Source organism: Peromyscus eremicus, chromosome 10 (genome assembly GCF_949786415.1).
Source record: "Peromyscus eremicus chromosome 10, PerEre_H2_v1, whole genome shotgun sequence".
NCBI classification, from domain to species: domain Eukaryota; kingdom Metazoa; phylum Chordata; class Mammalia; order Rodentia; family Cricetidae; genus Peromyscus; species Peromyscus eremicus.
The window spans coordinates 60,196,208-60,219,083 of NC_081426.1; the positions used below are offsets into that span (position 1 = coordinate 60,196,208).

General features: G+C 43.2%; 1 protein-coding gene across 1 annotated transcript in view; it reads right to left on the bottom strand.

The window, feature by feature from the left end:
* Window positions 1–22,876, bottom strand: part of Atp8a1 (ATPase phospholipid transporting 8A1) — a 196,666-nt gene that overhangs the window by 93,570 nt on the left and 80,220 nt on the right. Inside the window, exons 20-21 of the mRNA XM_059274745.1 lie at window positions 16,730–16,814; window positions 14,941–15,080 (exon numbers count right to left, since the gene is read on the bottom strand). Coding sequence (XP_059130728.1) covers window positions 14,941–15,080; window positions 16,730–16,814 — 225 coding nt within the window. The remainder of the gene's footprint in view (window positions 1–14,940; window positions 15,081–16,729; window positions 16,815–22,876) is intronic.

Sequence of the window (22,876 nt, forward strand, 5' to 3'; positions counted from 1 at the left end):
GAACTTTTTGTTTTTTCAGTAAGAATACCTTATGCTCATACTACACTATAGCCCCTTTCGTGTGTAATACCATCATGTATGAAAAAACAATGCAAGTATTTTAATTCAAAATACTTTATTATTGCTAAAAAATGTTAATGGTCACCTGAGCCTTCGGGAGTCAGATTGTTTTTGCCAGTGAAGCATCTTGCCTTGATGTTGATAGCTCCTGACATGTCAGCTGAGGAGGCTTGCCAATTAAAATAAGACAAGGGAATCTCCCACATGGTCTATTCATTCCATGAACTGTTTTCTCTGCAGCATGCAATGCTGTTTGACAGTCTTTTATCCACAGCAGAACTTTTTCAAAGTTGGAACATCTCAAAACTTGCCACTGCCTTCCCAACCAAGTTTCTGGAACATTCCAACTCTTTTGTTGTCACTTCAACAATTTTTATAGCATCCTCCTCGGCAATAGATTCCACTGCAAGAAAGCCCCCCCTTTTTTGTTTTGTTTTTTTACTTGTCCATTAAAGTTTTATCATATGACTATAGAAATTCATTTGCAGTCTCTAGCTCTTTTGCTATGCCTGCCATATGCCGTTACTCCCTTCCCGGAAGTCTTGAATCCCTCAGAGTAACCTCTGAGGGCTGGAGTCACCCTTTTCCATGATCCTTTAATGTGTTATTATTTTCACTTCATCCAATGAATCACAGTGGTGTCTCGGATGGTGACTTGTTTCCAAAAGGCTTTCAATTTACCCAGATCTATCAGAGAATCACTATTTTACCTATATCCGTTACAGAAAGTATTTAAGTATTAAGCCTTAAAGGTTGAGCTTGCTCCTTGATTTGTGGGCTGCACAGTGAGTGTCGTGCTGGCAGGCATGAAAACATTAATCTTCCTATGTTTATAAGTCTGTTAAAATCATTGGCTGACCAGGTGCATTGTCAATGAGTAATAATATTTTAAATTATTTTTTTCCCCAAGCTGCTTGTCTCAGTAATGGGTATCAAATGTTCAGCACATCATGTTATAAACAGATACGTCACCCAGGCTTTGTTGTTCCATATACAGAACACAGACAGAGTAGATTCACTGCAGTATAACCCTTCAAGGCCCAAAGACTTTCAGAATGGCAAATGAGCACCGGTTTACCTTAGTCACCCATTGTAATTGTCCCAATTTGTCCCTTAGAAGACAGGAAATTTCTCCTCTCTAGCTATGAATGTTTTGGGTGCCGTCTTTTTCTAATTAGAAGCCTGTTTGATCTTCACTGAAAGTCCGTTTGCTAATATAGACGTCCTCATCAACTATTTGAGCTAGACCTTCTGGATATCCTGTTGCAGCTTGTGCATCAGCACTGACTGGTTGACCTTGAACTTCCATGTATGGAGATGGATTCCTCATTTAAAGTAGTGAGCCAACCTGTTGCCTTTGAACCCTGCTCTGCAGCATCCTCATCTCTATTTGCTTTCACAGAACTGAAGAGGTCAAGAGCTTCCTTTGGAGTGTGAGAAATCCATCACTGAACTACCGGTGCCAAGAGCTTGCTTTGAAGTGTGAGAAATCCATCACTGAACCACCCGTGCCAAGAGCTTGCTCTGAATTAGGCTTTGGCTCATAGGAATGTTTTAGCTGGTTTGATCTCCTAACAAACCACAAAGACGTTCTCCACATCAGCATCAGGATATTGTTTTACTTTTGTATCATTCTTGTGTTCATTGGAACTAGACTTTAACACCCTTTAAGAATGATAGTCACAGCTTGGCTAGTTGGTGAAAAAAGACAAACCTTTAGCCTTTCTTGGCTTTAGGTAGACTTTCCTTGCTTAGTTTAATAGTCTCCAGCTTTTGATTTCAAATGAGAGACACTCAACCCTTCCTTTTGCTTAAATACTTTGAAGTGACAGTAGAGTGAATCTACTTTAAATATTGAAGCTCAGAGAACAAGTCCCATGGAGAGGGAGGGAGATGGAGGAATGGCTGGCTGATGGAGCCATGAGAACACACACGTTTATTCAGCTTATGGTGTTTCAAAACAAGTATAATAGCAAAGTTTACTGAACACAGATTATCGTAACAAATGCAATAATCAAGACAGGTCTGATTATTATACAACAATAAAGGCAAACATCTCAAGAATTACCAAGACTCAACAGTAAGACATGAAGTGAGCACATGCTACATGTGTATGTAGTTTATGCCTGCATCAGCTAGGGGTGCCTCTTGCTGCAATAGAAAACTCTAGCAATGACTTAGGAGACAGTTTGGTTTCCCTTACATAAGTAGGCTGGCGGTAGGTAGCGTCTGGGAACTCAGCCATATCTTCACATTCAACTCCACATTCAATTCTCCTAATATCTCAGAGTGGTTGTCCTGGGCACAACTAAAATGGCTATTCTGAGGGCAGGAACAAGGAGTCAACAGCAAGTATATCTGTTTCTCATTTGGAAAACAGAACTGTTTCTACATATTTCAACACATTTCCAAACAAGGCTAGTTGGCCGGGCTATGTTATAGGGCTGTCACTAATTATGTATTTAGTTTTCTTAGCCTCCAGAGTGGATCTGTCAAGACAGAAGGATGGGTGGGAACCAGTGTTTCATTAGCCTGCCAATAGCCTCTTCCACAAGAGACACACAGGGGGCCAAGTATATGAAAGGTGTTTGCATAGTATGTTTATACATATAGCCCCACCTCCTCCCTCAGTCCCTTCTCTAGTGACACCTGACTTACACAATGAAGCCAAATTCAAAGTTACTGCTTCTTTGAGCTTTCTGCTCAGAATTCAGCTAACTTTTACATGTTTTCACTTACCATACAGATTGAATACTTATAATGGAAAAATCTGAAATCTGAAATGGCACAAAATCTGTATGTGTTTGAGTACCAACAAGATGCCACAAGTGGGAAATTCTATGCATGACCTCAGGTAACAGGTGGCAGTCAAAATGTAAGCACAACAAGATGTGGACAATCACAACATAAAATCACCTTCAGACATGTGAGTGAGGGGTATATGAGAAAAATGAATTCCATGTTTAGATTTGGGTCCCATTCCCAAAGAATCTCATTATGTAGACAAAGTCCCAAATCTGGGGGAAAAAACCCAACCCAACCCAACCCAACCTAAACCAAACCAAACAAAAACAACAACAACAAAAGTCCAACAACTCGGAAACACTTTTGGTCCCGAGCATGTCACACAAGGGACACTCAACCTGTGTTTAAATCTGGTGTTTGTGGGACTCTGGTAGGCTTGCTGAAATGTAGGATCACGTTATTTATCTTTGCATGCCAATGGCATCGAAAGTGAGCACTGGGCATGTTCACGAATCGACAAACAAGACAAAATTTAAACCCAAATGTTCCAAAATACTGCTACCATGGAGACCACTTTCTTTTCAGTATGTTCCAAGTCCCCTGAATAGCTATCGGACACAACTGATGTGTGACACCTAGTATATGACACAGAAAATGAGAAGGTACAGCTTTTTTTTTTTTTTTTAAAGGAAGACAGTATTATTTTATTACCTCTAGTAGGGAGCAGATTTGAAATCTATCATACCCTGATGAATAATCATCACTGAGGTCAAGGAGAAGAGGCAGAGTGGCTCAACGTCGGTGAAGCAGTATCACCGCTGCTGTATCCCAACGTGCACACAGTGATTCTATCTGTTCCTGCGTCTACGTTAGGGTATTTGCAGTTACGCCATTATGGCTCATATCCCCTCGAGGATAAAGATGGAGCTGGGTTCAAATTTTAAATTTTCTATGGTGGCTTGATAAGGCCTTTTAACATTCATGGAGATTGTTCAGAGACAAAACCTTGAACGTTTCTAAATTGGAAAAAGATTATCTTTTGTAATGTGTTTCACAAAACACTGGGGTGACTAGATAATTAGTGTGAGTCAAGATATGAACAAAGTCATGAGAATTATATAAACACATATATTTGTGTAGTTCCCAGCTAAACTCTTGGGGGGAAAATGAGCTCAGAAAGTACATACATAGGTCCACATTACCACACACAAAGCTATAAAAATAAAATGACTTCACTGGAGAGATCATGAAGAAATCCTATTTGAAAGAAGGAGACAGTCTGGTTTCATACAGGCAAAGGGAAACATTTTAATCCAAGCAAAAATAATAGAAATCAACAAAAAATGTAGGGATAGTCAGGTATGCTGAGAAAGGTGAGGAGCAGGCCAGCATGATGTGTGTCAGCAGCTGTTCGTACAGGAGTTTCTACAAGTGTCATGGACAGTTCTGCGCCCTCAGCAAAATGGCAGTGGTCCTAGCCCAGGACTGAATAAAGAAACACTGCACCCCAGAGGACTTGCATGTCCCCTGATGCTGAGTGTCCCGAGGACAGCAGTCACCGCCGTGAGTGGAGGGCTTTGCAGACGCCTTTCCTTCCTCTCAGTATTTATTGTGAGATTAGGATCTTGACTGATAGGCTGTTTTACTTTTGGGGAAATTAATATCTTTAGCTACACAGCTGTCATTAGAAAAAAAAAAAAAAGATGTGAACTTTCCGTGCTTTTCCTGATCGCAGCACCAAAGTGTTCGGGCGGTAATCAATTTCATCCCAAATATGTATTACCTTACACAGATGGCCATTAATGGCCACTGTGGGAGTTACATATTCAGAATGTGTTGAAACACCAGGAAATTCCCATGGTATTCATGGAATGAAAAAAAAAAAAAAAAAGCCTAAACGCTAATTTTCCTTTCAAAATGTCACCATGCCAGAAGTTACAAAGGGTCAGGTTGATGACTCTTTGACATAATATGCATTTAGTTATCACAGAACAATCGTGAAATAATATGTAATTACCTACAAAAGCCCTCAAAAATTTTATTTTTTCTTTAGATGTTTCTAAAGTATGTAGTTTTTTTTTTTTTTTTTTTTTTTTTTTTTTTTTTTTTTTTAAAGATTTATTTATTTATTATGTATATAGCATGAATGACTGCAGGCCAGAAGAGGGCACCAGATCTTGTTACAGATGGTTGTGAGCCACCATGTGGTTGCTGGGAATTGAACTCAGGACCTCTGGAAGGGCAGTCAGTGCTCTCAACCTCCGAGCCATCTCTCCAGCCCTTTTTTTTTTCTTTTCTTTTTTTTTTTTTTTAAAGGGGGGAGATAAATGCAAAATTTCTACCCCGGTGAAGATAAAAACATACAGAATATTTAAAAACTTCAAGTATAGTCCAGTAACACATATTAAGATGGATATAGAAACTTTGTTTTTTCTCCCCCCATCAATGCACATATGCTTTACTAAGTAAAAGGCCTTCAAAGTGACCTGTATTTTCATATTAGCAAGTAGGTCATCAGTGTTTAGATACCATATCTGTGTTATGTTTTTAAATGAGAACAATACAATAATCTCACTCATGCCAGTTCACACTTTGGAACGCAGCTCAGTCTGCATGGCATCGGTTTCTCTAAAGATAAAGAATCAATACTGATAGGCGGAGTTTTACCCCTGCAGTGAATACAGACATAACCCAGCGAGACGCAGGGACGCCGGCGTCAGTGTAAAGGAAGAGGGTGGCTAGGGAGGTGAGGATGGAGAAGCACCCAGCATTTCCAAAGCAGAAGGAAGGGTCCAGACTCCGGGAAATGTTTCACATTTGTGATCTGAGTTTACGGTTTCGGGGGGGTCAAATACTCTGTCCGGAGTGGAAGTGAGAAGCAGGTGAACCATGGCTGTAGGAGGGAGACAACAAAGCAGCATGGCCAGAGGAGCCAGAGGGAATCCGATCCAAACACCAGGTCCTTTATCACCTGTCACTGACACTCTGCCTTTAGTAGCACTCTGCTCCTGAAAATGCTTTTCAGCCCCAGTTCTGAGCCATCCTGGTAGGGCTGCCTGATTTCCCTCTTTTATGTGCAGATCCCAATTTTGCATTTAGGGATTAGCTCCTTACACTGGCACACTCATGCCTGCATTCATACATTCATTCATTCATTCATTCATTCATTCGTATCAAGCAAAGAGATCAGAGCAAGATAGTGGGGATACAATTGTGAGTTCCTTCCATTGTAGAATTATAATTTATCAAGCAAGCCAGCTTGGTGGCTTATGACTGTAGTCTCAGTCCTAGGACACTGAGGCAGGAGGACTGCTGTGAATCTGAGACTAGGTGGGGCTAATGTAGTGAGTCTGAGAGGGAGCTCCCATCTGAAAAAGAAGAAAGAAATCACTGGAAACGCTTGTTTCCCTTAAATTCTGCCTGCCTTGCCCTCAGTCAGGGCTCCTCACCTTAGCAGGCCTCAGCGACACACCGTGGGACTCCGCGCCTAGAATTTCTCATTGGTCAGGGCTGGTGGGAGGCCTGGGAATGTGCAGTTCTCCTTGGAGGGTTGCTGCTTTGAGGACCTCACTATAAGAATTGCTGGTCTGGAGACGGATTGCCAAGCTGCTTTTCTTTAAACAATAATAAATAGCTCAGGGTTTAGAGGGTCACAATTCTCCGCAGCAACTTAATTCTATCATTAGGACATCAAAACAGCCAAAGACAGTCTGCAAACAAATGGAGGTAGCTGTGCTCAGCAAAACTGGCAGAGGGTGGATGCGGCCATTGGCCTGGCATTGGCAGACCTATGGACACAGAATGCCTGCAGTTGTCCCGTCTCTGCACCTGAGCCTTCTTGACTGAATACTCGGGCTATTTGCTTGTTTAACATCTGCCTTTCTCCTAGGCCTGGCTTCAGGACTTCCATTCCCAGGTCGTTTTCCCCCTCCCTGTAATCCTAAACTCCAGGAACACTTCTTAACTGCAATATAGAGTTACCATCAGAGAAACATTGCTTCACATTACAAGAATGCTACGTTTGGGGGCTGAGGAGATGGGTCCTTGATAAAGGGCTTGCTAAGCCAGCATGGGGGACCTGAGCTGGATCCCCAGAAGCCACATAAAAAACTAAAAATAAAGAAGAGGTCAGGTGAACTTGTGTGTTTCTAATCCCAGTGCTCGGGGAGGCAGAGGCAGGGGGGTTCCTGGGGCTTGCTGGCCAGCCAGTCTAGGCAGTCAGTAAGTTCCATGCCAGTGAGAGACCATGTGAGGAAAAACACCCAAGGCCTCCATATACACACATCCTTGAACACACACACACACACACACACACACACACACTTTTTTTTAGCACTTTGTACTTATAAATGATCGTAAGTGATAATCACTAGAAAGAAGTATCCGCTGAGCATGGCTACCTCAAAAACCAAATGATAAAACAAACGCTATAGGACAGAAGCTAGAACGACTCTAACCCCAAACACTGAGCTGAGATGTAGGCAAAGAGCCAGGAGAGGTGCAGAGAGATAAGGGGTGCTCATTACAGACAGGCTGCAAATGCAAAAACAGAAACGTGAGGAAGCCGGTCCTGTTTGAGAAGGCGCCATTTACCCAGGACACGAACAAGAAATACAATGGAGCATGGTGGGGAGGAACAAGAGACTAGAAGCCCCAGGGAAGAAAGGTTGAAGAACTCACATATTACGGTGATTACAAAGCCAAAGGATACGTGGGGAAGAGTTTTCATTAAGGGAGACATGGGGTCAAATCCACATTCTATAAAGCTCACTAGTGGCCAACCTGGCACGGATTGGGAAGCTCGGTTAAGAGGCCACTGTTTTGCAATTTTAACTGTAGTGACCCTGGGATCTGGATGTGCCTGGAACTCTCCAAGCTATAGTACAAACTGGTTCTCAGAGCCAGCCAGGCTCTCCTGTGTTCTACACTATGCAGAAGCAGGGGCCTCTGGGAATTTTCTTCTCAGCATCCCTTAGCACACCATGTTGCAGTTTCATTTACAAAGGAGCTCCCACGTCTTTCCTTTTTAGCTCAAGCTGGGCTACAGTATTAAAACCAAGGACATTAATTCACTGGGATGGCTTGCTGGCTGCTTCTGGAGACATCATGCAACTGGTTAATTCTTCCAAGGCCAAGAAAAGGGCTTTAACTTGATGTTTTTTTTTGAACCACAGAAATCACTTTTGAACTCGTAAAGCTAAGGACTTAGCAGAGAAGGCCAGAACTTCACACACCCAGCTGAAAAGAATCAGGCTTTGGGAAACGACTGGGTGTAGCTCTCAAAAACAACTCATCTATCTTATCTGAGTCAGAAGACAGCCATGCCCAGTGTGGAAAGTCTACCATGGAGTGCTGGGAAGAAGGGAGCTATCACACCAGAAAAGGGGAGCATGCGATCAGAAATGGCAGGAACTCAGGAGTATTCCGAGATCAGAAGTTGAAGGGAATTCATGACAATCATCTCTCCCTCTCCCTCTCCCTCTCCCTCTCTCTCTCTGTCTCTGCCCCTCTCTCTGTCTCTCTGTCTCTGTCTGTCTCTGTCTCTCCCAGAGAGTAGCGGCTGCCTCACTAAGTGGAAATGTTCCATGTGAGCTGACACCCAGTCCTACCCCAAATGCTGGGCTAATGATTATACAAGTGCACGTTTGATTATGTTTGATTTTTCAAGTCTGATATTTTTACATACTCTTGCTTTCTTCTAAACTGAGTTGGCAGTCTAACATATGGACTCTTAACATGAGACTGGAATTAAGACAGAACTTTATTTTCAATTCTTGTTCTGCCGACTCACATGGATATATGTCCTGTATCAAGTAACTTAAATTACCCTGGAATCTGCTTTCACACCAGCAAGAAGAGAGTAAAATTACAGATTTAATAGGATTTTTCTGGGGATGAAATTAGATAGATCATCCCAAACTTTTTTGTGCATATTAGGAAAAAAAATCTTGAGTATTTTTTAACCTATATAACACATCTCCAAATAACATACTTGTTCATAATATTAAAAATTATATGCATTGTGAAGTACAAAAAAGAAGAGATGAATGTAATCAGAAGTTCCAACATTTCCCTGACCATCCTAAAGGATAACCATCTTGTACATCCACTTTAGATAGCCCTGAACTAAATACTCAGGGTATCGGGGAGTTGAGGTCCATGGTGCTGTTGCCTGACTGGCATATGTAAAGTCCCGAGTTCGATCCCTGACCCTGAGGGGAAAAAAGATCAGGCGAACAGTAGAAGACTTGAAGCTTAGTCACTCACTGCTCAAAAGGGGCAGGTTTGACATGCAGATGTGCTGCCGAGCCGCAGATGTGCTCAAGCAAATAGTAGAACAGGAAACTACTGGAATTCTAAACCACACAGTCACTAGGACATCATACAAACGTTCATTTAGCTTTTAGGACAAACGAAAGTGGCATTTGCAGCCACTAAGAATAGATGTGGTAGCTTTATTTGAAAAGGCATTCCATGGTAATTCAGAAGTCTCTGTGAACCTGGCAGCCATCAGCATTCAAGAAAAGTCCTGTTTCCTATTAAGTTGGGTATTTCTCTAGGAATTCTCCAAGTCACTTCTTGCTACACGCAGCAAAGGGCACAAGGCCGTTGGACTCGGTCACACAGATGTCACGGTTGGTCTACACTACACCACATTAAGGCAATCTATAAATATCCTCAAAATATCAACTACATTTTGGGGGAAAAAAGAGAAAGGAAATAGGGAAAAATATAAATAAAACATCATGACTTCAACATCCTATCATAATACCTTGTCTCAGTGCCCAGGCCCTAAATCCTGTCTAGAATTACATTTTTTCTCTCTCTCTCAGTGTGCTGTTCCTCTCCAGTCACTAAGAGGAAAGCAGAGAGGGTTTTAATCCACTCCCATTACTAGGCTTCAGAGCCTACCACATATCACAGATCAAGGACTTGTTGTTGAGTTTTTCAACCATCTTCTCCTTATATTTATATATAAGGACCACGGAAGAACATTTAACAAGTGAATGGGCCTATATTTCTACAGGATGAATGACATAAAAGTTACCCGCTCCCTTCCTAACACATTCAATTGATCCTTAATGGCGTCACCTTTGCTGCCCAGGTCCTCCTCGCACACAGAATTAGAACGAGGGGGCGGCTTCTCACTAGGAGAGCACTTATTAGGCTCTCGTTTCTGAATAATTTACCTAATTGAATAATTCATTTATTCATCAAATATTTACTGAGTGATTAACACAGGCCAGACAGTCAAACACTGGGGACAGGGTGATGAATATGGTAATTATGGTCACCGCCAGCATGAAGCCTCAGTCTAGGGGATGATTTCCATTCATCACAAAACGCAAAGCAGGGCAAGAGGATACCCAAACTCCAGCGTTCTGATTTCCCTCCCCAGCTCCTAAAGGATCCTCTGGCTCCAATGTTCACTTTGAAAAACTTAGATCCCAACCCACAACTTGAAATAAAAGATAAAACTTGTATCATCCGGGAAGTACTGTGTCTCCACTGATGCATATGTACTGCATCTCACACTGGTTTCTCTAACTCTTAAGGTACATGACCTGCATTTGCAAACACAGACATCATGAACAGGTCACCTGTGCAGTGCTAACGATGTCATTTTTTCCTATTGAAACAAACTAATAGAAATATTAAAAAAAAATCAACCCCATTCCTACTCTACAAACACACAATCATATTTCAACTGATGGCTTAATTATGTGAAGGTAAAACCAGAGCCTTGTGTTCTGCTCATTTCAAAGAATGTAATAGCGGCATCATATGAGGATAAGGCAAAAGTCATTGATGTGTCTGAGAACTGTTAGATTAAAATTGAAGAGACAGGTTACAGTAAGAAGGTGAGAAACTTCATAGAGGTAATCACCAACGGGACTTCAAGACCCCCTAATTATTGTTACTTTTAATTCTTTCTGAGCACATGTAAGTAAATGGATTGAAAAACTTAGGTTTGTTTTAAAAATAATCTGATGTTTCAAAACGGAGAGCACACCTGAAGTGGTTTCACAAGGTGAGACGTTGAGTCTGAATATAGAGCCTGTCCTCCCGAAGAACGAGGTGAAGGAAAACAAAACAGGTCTGCAAAATGAGACAACTGTAAACTCTCTCAGGCGCTGAGGAAGAGAGAGGAGGAGGTGCTGAGGGCCACAAAGTGGGGCAAGAGCGGGAGGACTGGCCAGGACTCCAGCCCCCCACATCGTCATCCTCACAACTTCCTAACTGTTGAGGACGTCGGCCTTTCCTAGGGATGTGCCACCTTTTGCCTTTTATTTGGTGACAAAGTACTGGTAACCGATTCGTGAAACAACTCATGGGATTAGGATTATTATTCTGAAGAGGATGTGAACGCTGGGACCCAAAGCGCACTGTCTTCGAACAATCATGAGTATATTTTACTGATAGATGCTAAAATCCCAGATCTTCTCTAAGAACAACTGTCAACAGAGAGAGCAAAGAGGGCAGGGTCTGGGACATTTTTAAGTCTCCTATGTTCTGTTCCATGTAGTACACCCCTTGAGGGTAAAACGGTGAGTGCTAAGACACAGATGTCCTGGAAGAAAAGTAGCAGGGTCACAGAAAGGATGACTGTCAGTATTCTCTTGGATGTGGTCCTAGCTGGTCTGGAACTATCTATGTAGATTAGGCTGGCCTCAAACACAAAGGGATCCCCCTGCCTCTGCCTCCTGAGTGCTGGGATTAAAGGCATGTGCCACCACACCTAGTCACATATTCTCAAGCTTATGCAGGAGTTATAACTCCCAAAGGAAGAAGGCTTTAATTCAGTTTTAAAAACCGAGTTACTGGTTTGGATAAACCACTGGCAGGACATGTGACTTTACAGACTTTATAACCGCAACTTTAATTATGCCGTAAAAATTTCACTTACTCGGTCATATATTAAAAATATTGTTTTTTAGGAGAAGCTCTACAAATCTTTCCAACGTAGAATGTTTTCGGTGTAACATGATTCCTGTGTCTGTGGCATCTTGTATCACTAATTCGAATATGCTCAGAAGCATCTTGCATGACGATGATGCTCTGATCTTTTACAAAGCACATTTGTAAGACATCCACACACAGATGTAACATGATACGGTTTACATACTGCACTCAGTGGAGCCCAGAGTGCTGTGAAGCCTCTCCTGGACCACCATGAGGCAAGGTGGAGACAGGGGGAGCCGGAGGGGTTGCTTTCTACCCTTCATGCTAACTGGAGCAGCTTGGCTATCATCAATTGTATACCTTAGGATCTAGCCAATGTCTTTTTCTGGACAATAGACTCGGCTCTACAAAGAAAAAGAAAAGCAAAAACCTCTCTCACAGTTTAAAAATTAACTGTCTTCCACGTTCAGTCCCATACTATGGACTACATGCTAATGGATTCCAAACACATAAAGAGTAGACTGCACAATCGTCCTGTGTCTCAACCTGTGTCTCAGCCAAGGCAGATGAACTCTGAGGCTGTGACAGTTACACTTTAAGCCAGATGAGACACCTATGGAACTGGTGGTCTCCCTTGTTCAAGTGTCTCACTAGGCTATCTGCAAGGAGGGCAGTCACCATAGCTTCTGAGTGGCGATCCAGCTCATTTCAACACAGAGGGGAAACTCAGACAGAAGGCAGGGCCATCCTGCTCAGGCTCACACACATTAAAACCCCACAGTCCTCAAAGGAACGGGGCTGGCAGAGACACTGTCCAGAAAAAGTAACTCAGGCACCTGGTCCCCTGTGTTGTTTTTGCCCAACTCTGCCTAGTCCCCCAATGACTACTGTTCTCCTCGAACTGGCAAAACAATCTTTGGAGAGCCATTTCAAAAGCTTCCTTCAGACCAAGAGAGTGGGTTCTTCCTCGAAGTTCCTCACCCAGGGATTCTGTGCAGACCACAGTGGTGTGTAGAGGCCTCAGGGAGTTGTCCTCATTTACTTAGCCACCCCGTGGCCCAGGACACCTCCATCATTCAATGAATGTTAATTAAATGCATGCCTGAAGGAGGACCCTATGTTAGAAATAGGAAAGCATGCAAAACTCTGTTCTTATAATAGGCTGGCTGAAGGTGGGACCCTGTCTCCCCACACTTGTATGTCTTAGATTTCTCAACATGGGGCTTATACCCGCCCCATTCTTTTAAGAGGCAATCTATTTGCGGTTTCTGTATTTGTATACTATTTAAGGAAAAGAAAAAAAAAAAAAAGCAAGTCGCCAGGAAACTTAAATTTTAATATAACTCACGATTGCCATCTGCTGGACAAAGATTGAATGTGTATCCCAGTTAAAAGGTGGAAGTTTTTAATCACAGATGTGTATCATCTAGGTATCTTTCCCTTAAGTAATATATAAGTATAAAATTCATTAAGTTATGTAAGAAACAAGCCACCATCTCTAAAGTGATTGCAGCATCTTACGGAGACAGGAGACTACCTTGAGTTTTATGTGGCATCTACACGTATCAGAGAAAAACACCTCGGCTAGAACAAGATGCTCCCTGGTGTGACATGAAGGGAAGGGTGTGTGTGGGGGTGTGTGGGTGAAGGGGAACTAGTCCTGGGAGGTCTTGGTGCTGGATGCCTTCTGACACAGGAAGTACCTAGTTTCGTAACAGAGAGGAATAAAATGCCAGCCTCACCCACCTGCAGGCAAGACCAGATGTACTGCACCTCAGAGGGTCCCATGATCCCTTGGTGCACTCTGGGGAAGACACCGAGGGAATCGGGTAACTGGGCAGTGACTGAGTGGCAAGTTCAAGCTAGAGTGAGGCGCCCCCCCCCCCCCAATACATCAGAGCACGGGGCTCTGGCTAATCTTCTCCCGGACTCTGTGACCTTCGTCCAGTGTCTTAGCCTTTCTGTCACCTGGATTTCTTCATCTGTACCCCCCCCCCCCAATACATCAGAGCACGGGGCTCTGGCTAATCCTCTCCCGGACTCTGTGACCTTCGTCCAGTGTCTTAGCCTTTCTGTCACCTGGATTTCTTCATCTGTAAGCAGGGACAATTCGTTCCTCAAAAGGATTAAACACGTTAAAAGATGGAAGTGCTACTATACCACTAGGCACACAGGAAGGACAACACAAAATGCTTACCATCGTTAACTAAGGACACAGGCGTTCTTGCTACTGATACAGCAGCGACCACAGAGTATCTACCACCGTCAGCCCAAACAGACTTGACTTCTTTAAGTGTAAAATGAAGGCATTTGACAAAATGGTGAGGGTACACAGGAAGTGGCCGCGGCCCCGTGAGTGCAGGAGACAGCGCCAGGTCATTCGCTGTTGTATTACTCACTGTTCATTACAAGTCCACAAAGCTGCATTGTTTCATATTACATTAACATATTAGTTATAAACATATGAATTATGTCTGTGCTTGTATATGTATGTCTCTCTCTGAGTGTGTATGTCCAAGTGCATGTGTGTGTGCCTGTGCATGCATATATTCCCATGTGTATGTGTGTGTGTGTGTGTGTGTGTGTGTGTGTGTGTGTTCCTGTATGTGTGTCTGTGTGTGCGTATGTCCCATGCGGTGATACAAAAGCAATGGGATGCACTGGCAGGGAGATTGTTAGAGTAGCTAATCATGACACAAAACTGGAAAGAGTGAAGACCTATATACAGCAATACCTAGTCCTTCGGCCCATTCAGCAAGATTTTAGACCATAGTAAGATTTACTAATTTGTTGATCTTGAGAATCAATAGTAAGTCCTGTGAAATAATAGCTGAATGGGAGTTAGAGAGACACAGGTAGACAAGAAAAGCGAAAGCAGGTTCCGTGGGATTGTGGCTTCTCATTCCCAGAAGGCATTGTGAGGAGAACTTGAAGTCACCGAGGACCAATAAGGAGAAAGAAAGGACGCAGGAGCCCTACAGCATACCCATGTCAGCATCCATTAGAGAACTTCAGCCGTAGGCCCTTCCCATCCTGAAGGGATAAAGTGCTTCTTTACCTTTCTCTGTTAGCCTTCTGTCTTCCTGGTCCATGCCAGGAAATGAACTCAGCAACCCCCTCAACAACCACCGGTAACCTACTCCATATCCTGCTTCTGATTCTCCTGGTCCCCGTTCAAAGACTAGACACCTGTGGAAATGGGGTTTCCGTAGGTGGCAACGATCCACGCACCTTTTCAATCAGCTCGTAGCTCTCCTCCAGCTTCAGCAGCCTGTTCTGCACCGACGTGGATGCTCGTTGGTAGACAGCCCGCCACTCCTCGAAGTCACTCTCGGAGATCTCAGCCACAGCAAAACACAAAGTCCTCAGCCCTGCAAAAGGCAGCATGCCCCAGCACACCATCAAAGATTTAGTCACAAGTCTGATGGTTCCATTATTTAACAAAATCCAATTTTGAGTAGTCTCACTGAATTCAAACAATTTGTTGATGCGGCATCAGTTTAACTATGACAAAACCTCAGTATTAAACGTCTAGAATGCTCTTCCAGCTTTGAAATTTTGTACCTTGCTTACAATTTCAAGCCCTTTTATCCCTTCCTCCACATCTAGGGTGACTTTTCTAGAAGCCTCATCTTAGCAAGTTGTTCTTGTTTGAAACCCCCTAGCTGTTCCGCAGGATGAAGTCCCAAACCTGGAGTGTGGCTCACACGCTTCAACGGTCTCCTCACACTCCTCACCATTCACTTCCTGTGGCCATTCACCTCCTGTGACGTATGGGGTCACTGCCCAGGGTATCCATTTTACCTCTCTTTCCCCAACACCCCTTCACTGTCTGCAAGACAGCTCTACCTCCTGAGAGAGGAGCGGAGTTACTGACCACTGGTTCACTCGAATCTTAGGGCTGGATTAGAGCAGTTTTCTTTTTCTTCTTTTGGGAATGGGGCTGGAAATTTACTTGGGGGCAGTGCGGGGATAGAAGTATCCTTCGGCCCAAGGGCAGGAAGAAATGGGGTGGTGGTGGGGGCCAAGCCAATTCAAACAGGGGGACGAGAGCCTGTGTAATACTGTTACCAAAGTGGAGATGTCCAGACCTCCAGACCTCCAGACCTCCAGACCTCCAGACCTCGAACCCAAACCTGTAAAACCTGCAAGTTGGGCAGCTCAAACCCAGCACAACCAGCCAGAGGATGTGCTCAAACCTGGCTCACAGCTGTGCTGTGCAGGTTTCTGAGCTCTTGCATTCTTGGGAACTTGGAGAACATTATGTCCTGCTATTCTGAAGCTTATTATTGATTTTGGTCTAATGTTTTTAGAAAACATTCCTTTCAAAGACCTGATTATGAAGAAACAAGGACTTGAGCAGGGGTCAGGCTAGCTGAAACAGGAGCGAAGATGGAGATGGGTGATTTAGATACTGGGTGAACGTGCAATCAGCGGTAAGTTTCTACACGTTCTCCAATGTAACGACCCTCACTTCCACTCAGCTAATCCAGAACATTTCTTTAGACCCTGTATCGCTCGCCTCAGACATCATCATGTATTTCAGGAGAACAGTTATGGGCTGATTTTATTTACCACAGACTCCTAGGCCTCACACAGACACTGGCATGTGGTGGGGCTCAATAAAAAAAAGTCAAATTATAATAGTATAATAACTTTTTCCATAATAATATAGGTTTTTTATTATTCAGATTACAGAAGCTCAGTTATTTTATTTTTCTTAAGTAATTCCAACAGATACAAGGTAAAGTATTTAAATGGTATCCATTCTAAAAAGTAACACAGATTTAAAGGCCTTATTACTTCAAATGGAGGCCAAAGTCTCTCAGTATTTTAACAGGTTTTTTTTTTCCTTAAGGAAATATCACATGGAATAGTAAATAGGAATATCTAAGCTATCATCAATAACTAAGCTTCACCTAAGAAATCTGGAAGTAAAACAGTCAAGGACCATGTAAGATACCAAAAGTCTATGATTTCTTTGTGTTTCATTCATGTTCTATTTCTATATAATGCTCACCTTCCGTAGCAAACTGTTCTAAGTGTTTTAGGGTGATTTCTTTGTACTTGGAAGTCTCTGCAAGTCTTTCATAAATTACTGTGTCCTGGAAAATAAGCAGAAGGCACAGTGGATTCATTAAGCATCCTGGATTTAATAAGACTGAAGTCTGCAACATTATTTGTCTCCAATCCGTACAAAAACTCCCAGTGTTTTTTTTTTTTTTTTTTAAGCACAGAATATTTTTTTTGTCTATGAGTAACAATGATTCCCCAAAGACCGGAAGGAATACAGCTGGATCTGTGGGTTTGGGTTTGCATCATGGATTCAATCAATCACAGGCAGAAATTGTAATCTGGCCTGTAAGGTTGGGCCTGTAGAGAACGTGCACGTGCTTTTTCTTGGGATAATTCCACAAACAGGACCATAGTATTTTCCACATAATGTTTGCGACGCGGTAAGAATTGCAACTCATCCAGAATTGGCTGGAAACACAGAGAAAGGACCTGGTGTAGTCTTAGAGTCTGGGAAGTGGAGGCATTGGACGACTGTGCAACATACTGAGAGAGCACTATCCCTGAAGGTTTGGCAGAATTTTGTGCATTGTATTTAGCGGAGAACGCTCTAGAACTCAGGGAATATTGGGAAGTGCTGGCCGGACAGAGTCTGTCCTGTGCAGTTCTCCCGTGAGCTGGAGCCTCGGCGGCTACAGTGTGGACATAAAACTCATCCACCCGTAGAACCTTCCAGGGACAAGAGCACCTTTATGGGTCTGTGCTCACAGAGGCACACGCGAGGCAGCACTGGACTGCCAAATGTCCCGAGATGTCCGGTGGGGACACGATGTCTCTGACTGTGTCTAGCTTTAAAACTTGGTCGACTTCATTTGTAAACTAGAATTCCCGGATCAAAACCGATATTATTTCTTTGAAATTTTCATACAGTGTGTTTTGATCCTCTTCACCCCTCCTCCGGCCCATTTTAAAGTCCCGTTGGCTTTAGCTTTGCACACCAGTTGCTTTTCTGCTCTTTTCTCCTTTATAAATTGCCTATTGTTCCCTTAGCTATTCGCTGGCCTTGGTTTAACGTCTTAAAGAACTTCAGTCTTCAGCCTTCGTGACTTTTTATTAGACCAGGAAAAAATAAATCATCTACCTGCAATTACTCTCTCAGTGGTAGTACCCACTGTGGGGTTTCTAGTCTTGGGTTGAGATCTGGAAGCTGATTAATGGAGTATGATTTAGAGCCCTTGAGAGAAACGCAACCAAGTGACCTCACAACAGATGGAAGAGCCCAAGCCCCAGTTAGGAATTTCTTCTCATTTTCCAGTAGTGGGATGGGAAGGGAAACAGGGAGGGAAATGACAGTGTGTGATCGTGGCTCCTTCCTGGGAGGGCAAAGAGTTACTTGGGAGTTCTTTTTTTTTTTTTTACGGCGGTTCATGAAAATTTCCACGAGGTTAACAGAGGCCATTTTCAGAGGAAGAAAATCTTTTCAAAACTTGGGAAACAGAAGTGGTGAGTGAAAGAAGGGGGATCTTAAACTCTGCAGTAGATCTAAGCACACTGGTGCCCAGAAGAATCAATGAACTGTCTACATTCTTTGGGGTATTGAGAAGAGCAAGGGAGGGAACGTGGCCTTCTGTAGCAAATACAGGTTTTCAAATGACAGTCACAGTGGTTGGCCATGCTTGCCTGTGAAGAACAAAATACTTAAGAGATTCTTTTGGGGATACAAAGCCCTCACATATAAATTTTTCTTAATTAAAAAAAAAAGAAAAAATCTAGACTCAGACACAAAGATATTTATTATGATGATTAAAAAAACAAGAGTCTGCCACATTTTTAGGAGTGAGAAAAATTCCTCCACAGACACTAGAAGAGGTATATGCCATCAGGTCAGACTTACAACTTATGGAAAGATCCCCAGGGGATTTGGTTATCTTGTATCCTGGCCCTCAGTAAGGAAAAGTAGGGAAAACACAGTGACCAGATATTCTTGGGGATGGCATGGCACATCCAAATCACTGTCACTGTGGGTGGGCCCAGGGCTTTTCGGAAAGTTAAATCCATGGTTAATCATTCCTTTTTGGTGACCATTCACTCAAAAAAGTTGTTTTCCTCTTGCTTTTTATCTTTTTGTTCTTTGGAGACAGGGTCTCACGCAGTTCAGACAGGCTTGGAATTGATTGTGCAGCTGAGGATACCCTTGAACTCTGATTTTCCCGTTTCTGCCTCCTAAGCACCTGGGATTACAGGCACGGGACACCACCTCTGGCTCCCACTGTGTTTTAGACTGAAGTTCGAATTCAGCTCTGTATTTAAAAACAGATTTTTGTCCATGTGCATGTGCTGGTATGCACATGTATGTAGGTACATGCATGTGTGTGTAGGCATGTGTGTGTGTGTATAGGCACATGTACGTGTGTGCAGGCATATGCATGTGTGTGTAGGTACATGCATGTGTGTGTAGGTACATGCATGTGTGTGTAGGCACATACATGTGTGTGTAGGTACATGCATGTGTGTGTAGGTACACGCACGTGTATATAGGTACATGCATGTGTGTGTAGGCACATGCATGTGTGTGTAGGTACATGCATGTGTGTGTAGGCACATGCATGTGTGTGTAGGTATACGCATATGTAGGTCACTGGTCAACCTCCAGTATCATTCTTCAGGAGCTAGTCATCTTCTTTTTGTGAGACAGCGTCTCTCCCTGGCTTGTGGGGCTTGCCCATTGGCTATATCGGCTGTTAGACAAACCCCAGAGATCCTCCTGTCTCCATCTCTCCTAGGATTATAAGCTCATGCTATTTATTTTTTACTTTTATGTAGGTTCTCAGGATCAAACTCAGGTCCTCATGCTTGCATGCCAAGCACCTTACCTACTGAGATATTTCCCCAGCCTCAACCAAAATATATTTAAAAAAAGAATAAACAGCTTGTGTAGGGTTAAAGTCTAAGGCATGCTGATGATGGGAGAAATAGTCTTCCCCAGGGAAGAGCACAACATTTGGTTATCCAGTACCAAATGGCCAGCCCTAAAAACATACTGTAGTGGTTTAAATAAGGATGGCCCCCATAGGCTCATATATTTGAATACTTAGTCACCATGGAGTGGAACTATATGAAAGGATTAGAAGGATTAGGGGGTGTGGCGTTGGAGAAAGTGTGTTACTGGAGGTGGGTTTTGAGGTTTCTAAAGCTCACAGCAGGCCGAGGCTTGCTCTCTTGTTTGGTCTAAAGATCAGGATGTAGCTCTCAGCTACTGCTCCAGTGCCTGCCTACATGCCACAGTGGTCCTCACCAGGATTAGAATGGATTAAATCTCTGCAACTGTAAGCCAAGGCCCAACTAAATGCTTCCTAAGAGTTTCCTTGGTCATGGTGTCTCTTCACAGCAATAGAACAGTGACTAAGTACGTTCAAGTAACATGACACAGACTGAGCAGGCTGTATTTAGAAATACATATGCATATAAATATATGCATGTAACAATTAATGAAAAAAGAGGCCGTGAATTTGAAAGAGAGCAAGGAGCGGTCTATGGGAGGGATTGGAAGGAGGGAAGGGAAGGGAAGGGAGACATGATGTCATTATTGTGCCATGTTGAGTGTGTGGTGACCAGAGAGCAACCCACAGAAATGGGTTCTGTCCTTCTACTATACAGGTCCCTGGGATTAAACTCAGGTTGGCAGGCTTTGTGTAAGTACCTTGACAATCTCACCAGCCCATAACATGCTCATATTTCAATATACACAACACAAATATTTTCTGTGATAGAATCCATTAAGAATTAACTAGACTTTGCTCTGATATAGTAGAGAACTGCCAGAAGCAGCTGATTGTAGATACGGTTTATTTTGGATATAGCATAGACTTTTAAGAGACACGTACTTTGAAATTTTTGGTCTCCTAAAGGTTCCTGTAGGAGCAAATATGTTTGTCAAGTTTTCCTGAGGTTTACAGTAAACTGACTGAAAAACTAAAGTTTTATTTGAGTAAATGGTACTTTTCTCTAACTGGCTATGACTGCAGATATAAATTGTAAACTGTATATGCTTCCATTTTTAATTATAAAATTAACAAAACAAGGTATCTTCCGTATAGAAACTCTTAAAAAGCAGGAAATATACATCTCACGCCAATGCAATCACTATTTCTTTATACTGTGTGTTACATGAGATTTTCAGTACTGTCTTCTAATATACTCACTTTATTCTCCCTTCAATTGTGTCTAATCCAGAATTTACTTCATTTATTTATTTAAAAAACTGCTTAAGGTTTCTCATCCACCCTGCATGTCTACCAGATCCTCTTCCCAGTTTCTTTTTCAACACAAATAGCTGTAACTTCTCTATTTATCATGCTGAGCTTCTAAACACCCTGAGGTAGAGTGGTCTACACAGATGGACTAAGCTGGAGCGAGTCCATGTTTCTCTGGTTATGGTGCTCCGGTGTGAGATTTCCACACAGATCCCCAGCTCTGTATTTTCTTGTATGCATGCCAACCTCACGGTTTTATAGCCTTAGCTGGGGTTGGCATGAGCCTTTCCCAGCCCCTTTGCATGATTAGACAGCTCAGCACTTTGGTCTTGGCCTCTGAGTAGGGAAGCTGGCTTGCACCTGAGTTCCCTAATTGGACTGAAGGTCAGCTCAACAGGAGGGAAATCATGCCTCGTACTGGAAACCTAGCCAACTCCCTGGCACTAGTGATGTTATGGGTCTTAGAGGAGAGCCTACTACTGCCACAGTTCCTGACTACATTTTAGAGCTCACTCTTATACCAACAGTTAAGTGTGGCTCGCACCTCACACTAAAGAAACTTCTCTTCGGAGCAGAGACCATTACAGAAAACCACAACGGGTCATAACGCAGAAATCAACTAATGGTGGGGAGCTCTGTCAGCTATTGTAGATACATTTACACCACAACACCTGTACCTAACGCTCAGGGACTATCATGGACTAGGGGGTTAGAAAGATCAGAAAGTCTGTTGTGAGATTGTGTCTCCCAGAAACAATGGGGAAGCTAAACACCGAAGGGTGAAATCTCAGGGACCCTCCCTTAGTCAGGGTTTTTATTGCCGTGAAGGGACACCATGACCATAGCAACTCTTATAAAGGAAAACATGTAATTGGGGCTGCCTTATAGTTCAGAGGTTTGGTCCATTATTGTCACAGCAGGAAGCATGGCAGCATGCAGGCAGACATGGTGCTGGAGAGGAGCTGAGAATTCTACATCTGGATCCACAGGCAGCAGGAAGGAAGAGTGAGCAACTGGGCCTGCGTTGAGCTTCTGAAACCTCAAAGTCCACCCCACATTGATACACTTCTTCCAACAAGGCCACACCTAATCCACCAAGGCCATACCTCCTAGTAGTGCCACTCCTCATGCGCCTATGTGGGCCTTTTTCATTCCAATTACCACAGACCCCACCCATAGACAATGAACTGCATGCAACCAAGGAATGTGGAGAGAAGAAGAACTGGTCTTTTACTCAGTGTGAATGTATAACATGTGTTGCAGGTGCCCCTGGAGGCTGGAAGAGAATCTGGCTCCCCTGGAGCTGTGTGGGTGCTAGGAACCAAACTCAGGTTCTCTGGAAGATAAGTAAGAACTCTTAAAACAGCTGGGTCATTTCCCCAGATCCTTTTACTCCAGTTTCTGTTCCTGGAAAATCCAGGCTTCGGCACTGATAGCCCTGTGTAACTAACTCCCAGCTCTCTATCTTGGTAAAATGGTGTTAGTCCACTCGGCAAGCCAAGTAGAAATCCCCAAATGATCCCTGATAATCCTTTCCTTCAGCACCTGCAAACATCAATTACCAAGGCTTAAATCTTCCTCCCCGGTCTTCTCTGAGCCTGTCTCCATCCATCCCTAGCAGCTCTTGCCTGGAAGAGATAAGGCTCAACCGGAACCTCTGCCTGCATCTGTTTGCAGCCCTCAAATCATCTCCCCCAATAGCATGGAAATGATCAAGAAGAAAATACCTGCTCTTGAGCACAGGGATGGGGCCAAACCCAGCCCAACCCCCTCACCCAAACCCGAGCCAGACAAACCCTTCTGCCGGGCCCATGTTCAGCTATCCCATGTCAAACCACAGACTGCAGTTCTCAAACAGTCCTTGCTGTTTTATTACTTATCTCTGTTTTGGTGGGGAAACC